Source organism: Mus pahari, chromosome 5, assembly GCF_900095145.1.
Source record: "Mus pahari chromosome 5, PAHARI_EIJ_v1.1, whole genome shotgun sequence".
NCBI classification, from domain to species: domain Eukaryota; kingdom Metazoa; phylum Chordata; class Mammalia; order Rodentia; family Muridae; genus Mus; species Mus pahari.
In genome coordinates, this window is record NC_034594.1 from 96,361,521 (window position 1) to 96,365,546 (window position 4,026).

At 49.6% G+C, this 4,026-nt stretch overlaps 1 protein-coding gene across 1 annotated transcript in view; it reads right to left on the reverse strand.

Annotated features, from left to right (window-relative positions):
- LOC110322554 (5-hydroxytryptamine receptor 5B) overlaps nt 1-1,916 on the reverse strand; it is a 17,699-nt gene extending 15,783 nt beyond the window's left edge. Inside the window, exon 1 of the mRNA XM_021199241.2 lies at nt 846-1,916. Coding sequence (XP_021054900.1) covers nt 846-1,613 — 768 coding nt within the window. The 5' untranslated portion in view covers nt 1,614-1,916. The remainder of the gene's footprint in view (nt 1-845) is intronic.
- Between the last annotated feature and the right edge of the window lie 2,110 nt (nt 1,917-4,026).

The window sequence follows — 4,026 nt, forward strand, 5'->3', positions numbered from 1 at the left end:
TTTGAAATGTAAATAAAGAAAATAATAATAATAATAATAATAATAATAATAATAATAAAAGTTGGCAGTTCCAGACCCGATGTGGACAGAGCTACTCCAGGATCTAAGGAATGATGACTGCTGCTATGCTAAGTGACTGTGTGTGTGTGTGTGTGTGTGTGTGTGACATTTACTCATTTGTGTGCATGTGTGGTCCATGTGGAGCTCAGAGGACAACTCTCAGGGATAGCGCTCATGCTGTCTTGACTGCCTAAGACCAGCTGACTAGATACGACTATCAAGAAAGACAGACTGGGGATGTAGCTGAGTTGGTAGAGTTGCTTCCAGTACAGGAAACCCCTAGTTCCATCCCTTTCCTCTCTTCCCCGCCCCCACCCCCACCCCCCTCATTCAAGGAGATTGGTAATAGATGTCTGTAATCCTCCACTTGGTTGGTAGAGACCAGGGGATTAGAAGTCCAAGGTTATACTTTTCCATAAAAAGTTGGAGTCCATTCTGTCTCAAACACACACACACACACACCCCACACACACACACAAGGTTTGGAGGCTCCTGCGCTAGTTCTCGCATACAAGTTTAGAAAATCATTTTCACAGGTGTATATCCGGCAGGTGGTTCTCTAGAAATACAAGCGATAAGCCACCCCAGGAGCTCAAGAACAGATGGCCTTCTCCCGCGCTTCAGATGCGACATTTCCCCCTCCTCTCTTATGCTCCAATATCCAAACTCCGTTCTACTCTTCCATTTTCTATTTTTATTTCTTTCCAGGACCCTTCCCCCGCAGCCTCCCCCCACACACACCCACCCACATCCACACTGAGAAATCCACAAACAGTCACGGTTACCTGTGTAGTGGCAGGAAGCGGTACCACCGCCCGCCGTCTGCGGCCGAATCGAAACTTGGCGGCTTTGTATATTTTCCAGTAGACGAAGAGCACCACCGCTAGAGGCAGGTAGAAGGCCCCGCAGGTGGAGAAGACAGCATAGGAGGGCTCCTGGCTCACCTGGCAACGCTGCAGCCGAGCATCGTAGGCTTCGCCCCAGCCAAAAAGCAGCGGGGCGAGAGCAATGAGCGCGGCTAGGGCCCAGGTGATCGCGATCATGAGCGCAGAAGCGCGGCTCCGGGTGCGCAGCGTGTACTGCAGGTGGCGCGTGATAGTCCAATAGCGATCCAGGGCGATGGCCGCCACGTTCCAGATGCTGGCTGTGCAGCACAGCACGTCGAAGGAGATCCACACGTGGCACAGACTCCTGCCCAGCTGCCAACGTCGCCCAGCGGACAACTCGCTCACCAGGCTCAGTGGCATCACCAGAGCCGCCACTAGGACGTCAGAGACGGCTGTGGAGGCCACCAAGTTATGTGGCACGCGGTGGAAGGCGCGGACGCGCAGGATAGTCACCAGAACTAGCAGATTCCATAAGAAAGTGGCAGCGATCAGCAACACCAGTAGAGTCACCACAAGCACGGTAAAGGCAGAGAAGGGCGGCTCGCGGCCGGACAAGATGAGCCCACCTGGGGTGGATCCCATGTTCCTGCCGGAATTTGGGCTGTCACTGAGTCCCAAAGGAAATGCAAGGCCGGGAGTGGCGCCTGAGAGGTTAGAAATTTCCATTATTTAGGGACTTGGGCTCTCGGGCAGGAGATGTGTCTGTGGTTGCATGAACTGTGGATAGGTGGCGAAGCAGGAGGGGCACAACGCGCGCCCAGCAACACACAAAAAAAGTCTAAACCGCGCCACCCTTGTCCTTTTTCCAAGCTGCAGTCTCCTTTTGGCGCTTCTTTTGGCGGTTTTCGTGGACCCTCCTTTCCAGATGAGACTCCTTAATCCAGCTTTGCCCAGCGCATCATTCTCTCAGTCCCTTTGTGGTCTTCAGGATAATCGGCTGCAGAGGATCAGGGACTGTTGCCTCGGCTCAATAGGGACTTTTCCTGAATGGTTGCTGGAATCAAGGGGCTCCTCTTGTGGGCTCAAGTGGGCGGAGGAGTTTTGGAGCCGCCACCAATAGGAGCTGTAGCTGTAGAGCAGTACCAGCGGTCTCCCGCCTCCGAGGGGCGGAGAGAATGCTAGCTGCGGTCGCCTCAGGGGAAAGTTGTTAACATCCTGTGGAATTCCATAGCTACCACCTCCGCAGATCCCTCAAGTGGACTTGTTGGTTCTGTTAGACACTAAGATATTGGGCTCCCAGCCAAAGGCATTGTGGTTTCCTGGAGCCCCGATTCTACCTGTATCCAGAGCAAGAGTCCCATATATTGGAGTGCATGAAACAGAAAGTTCTGCGCCCCAGCTGCTAGGTGCTCCGTGCCAGGGGCTTCGTGCTCCGTCCCAGCTGCTTGGTACCCAGCTCACAGGGAGGGTTTCTTGGACCTTGAAGTTTATCCTCTAGCTTTATGCTAACAGCTCCAGGCTGAAGCTGTTGGACAGAGATCTAGAAGAGGGACAACCTGCTTGCCACGTCTAACCTCAGGCGCTCCCCCTCCCGCTTTTGGTTTCTAATAGTTCTACTATCCTCTTCCAGTTTAAACCTGAGGTTTTGTTGTTGCAACTTTGTTTCTTGTGGTGCTGGGGATGAAGCCAGGTGCCTTGCCCAGGATGGGCAGGCACCCTACCCCGCAGCTATTCTCATTTATCCTTGGGTAAAGGAAAAATGCTCTTACGTGAAATTCTCTTCACCCTCCTCCAACATCCCCTTCCCATTTTCAATCTCATTCTTTAAATTACTTTTACATTTTGAAGTGTGTGTGTCTGTGTGTGTGTGTGTGTGTGTGTGTGTGTGTGTGTGAGAGAGAGAGAGAGAGAGAGAGAGAGAGAGAGAGAGAGAGAGAGATCATGAGGAGGTCAGAGAAAAACTAAAGGAAGTCAGTTGTTTCTGTCCACGGTGTGGATTCCAAGGATGGAACTCGGAGCTATGGAATTCAGATCTTCAGGCTTGGTGCCAACTGTTTTGACCCAATGAACCATCTTGCAGGCCCCAGTCTCATACATTAAAAAAGCATATCAAGCTGGATGTGGTAGCACACACCTTTCTTTAATCCCAGCACTGAGGAAGCAGAGGCAGGTGGATTCCTGTGAGTTTGAAGCCAGCCTGATCTACACAGTCAGCTCCAAAACAGCTGGGACCACAGAAAAACCCTGCCTCGGAAACAAACAAGCAAATAAATAATAAAAAGTATATCAAACTATATTGCATGAAAAAGTCTTAAGTAAAAATAATTGACTATTTTAAAAGCATAATGAGATTACACTAAAGCTGTGGCTGTTGGTGGGAGTCAAACAGAAACTTAAGATAGCATCCTTAAGTTCGGAATGGAGGTCAGAAGGTAGAGGGCTCACCTAGCATTTCAACCTGGAATGCTGGTGTGTATATGCTTGCAAACCCAGCACTTGGCTGGTGGTGGGGGTGTGAGGGGGTGATGTGGAGGTAGTTGGATCAGAAATTCAAGGCTGTCTTCTAATGTACGTAGCTACACATAGTAATATACTTAGCTATACCTCTAATAGACATAACTATACCTAGTAAGTAAGGTCAAAGCCAGATGAGCATGACTCTTTTTCTGGTTTTCTTTCTGTTGCTGTGATAAATACCCTAACAAAAGCAACCTTCAGGGGGAAAGGATTTATTTGGCTTACAAACTCAGGCTGTGGTCCATCATTGCCAAGCAGTGATCCTGCAGGAGCTTGGGACGAGCAGGGAGAAATGAATACAGGGATGGAGAGCATCCAGGTAGCTTTTCCTCTTTTGATACAGTCCAAGTCCTAAACCCAGGATTGCTGCTGTCCTCCTTCAAGCTGTGGCTTCCTAAACCACTTGAGGTAATCAACAAAGTCCCCCATAGACATGCCTGTAGGTCACGCTCATGTAGAAAATTCTTCACAGAGGCTCTCTTCCTAGGCAATTTTACATTTTGCCATTTTGACAATTGAACTTGGTCATCATGAGCCTATCACAAAACAAACAATAACAAAACTCAGTGTCTATAACTCCCTTTTCCTAGTCATGACACCATGGCATGTTACTGATCTCTTA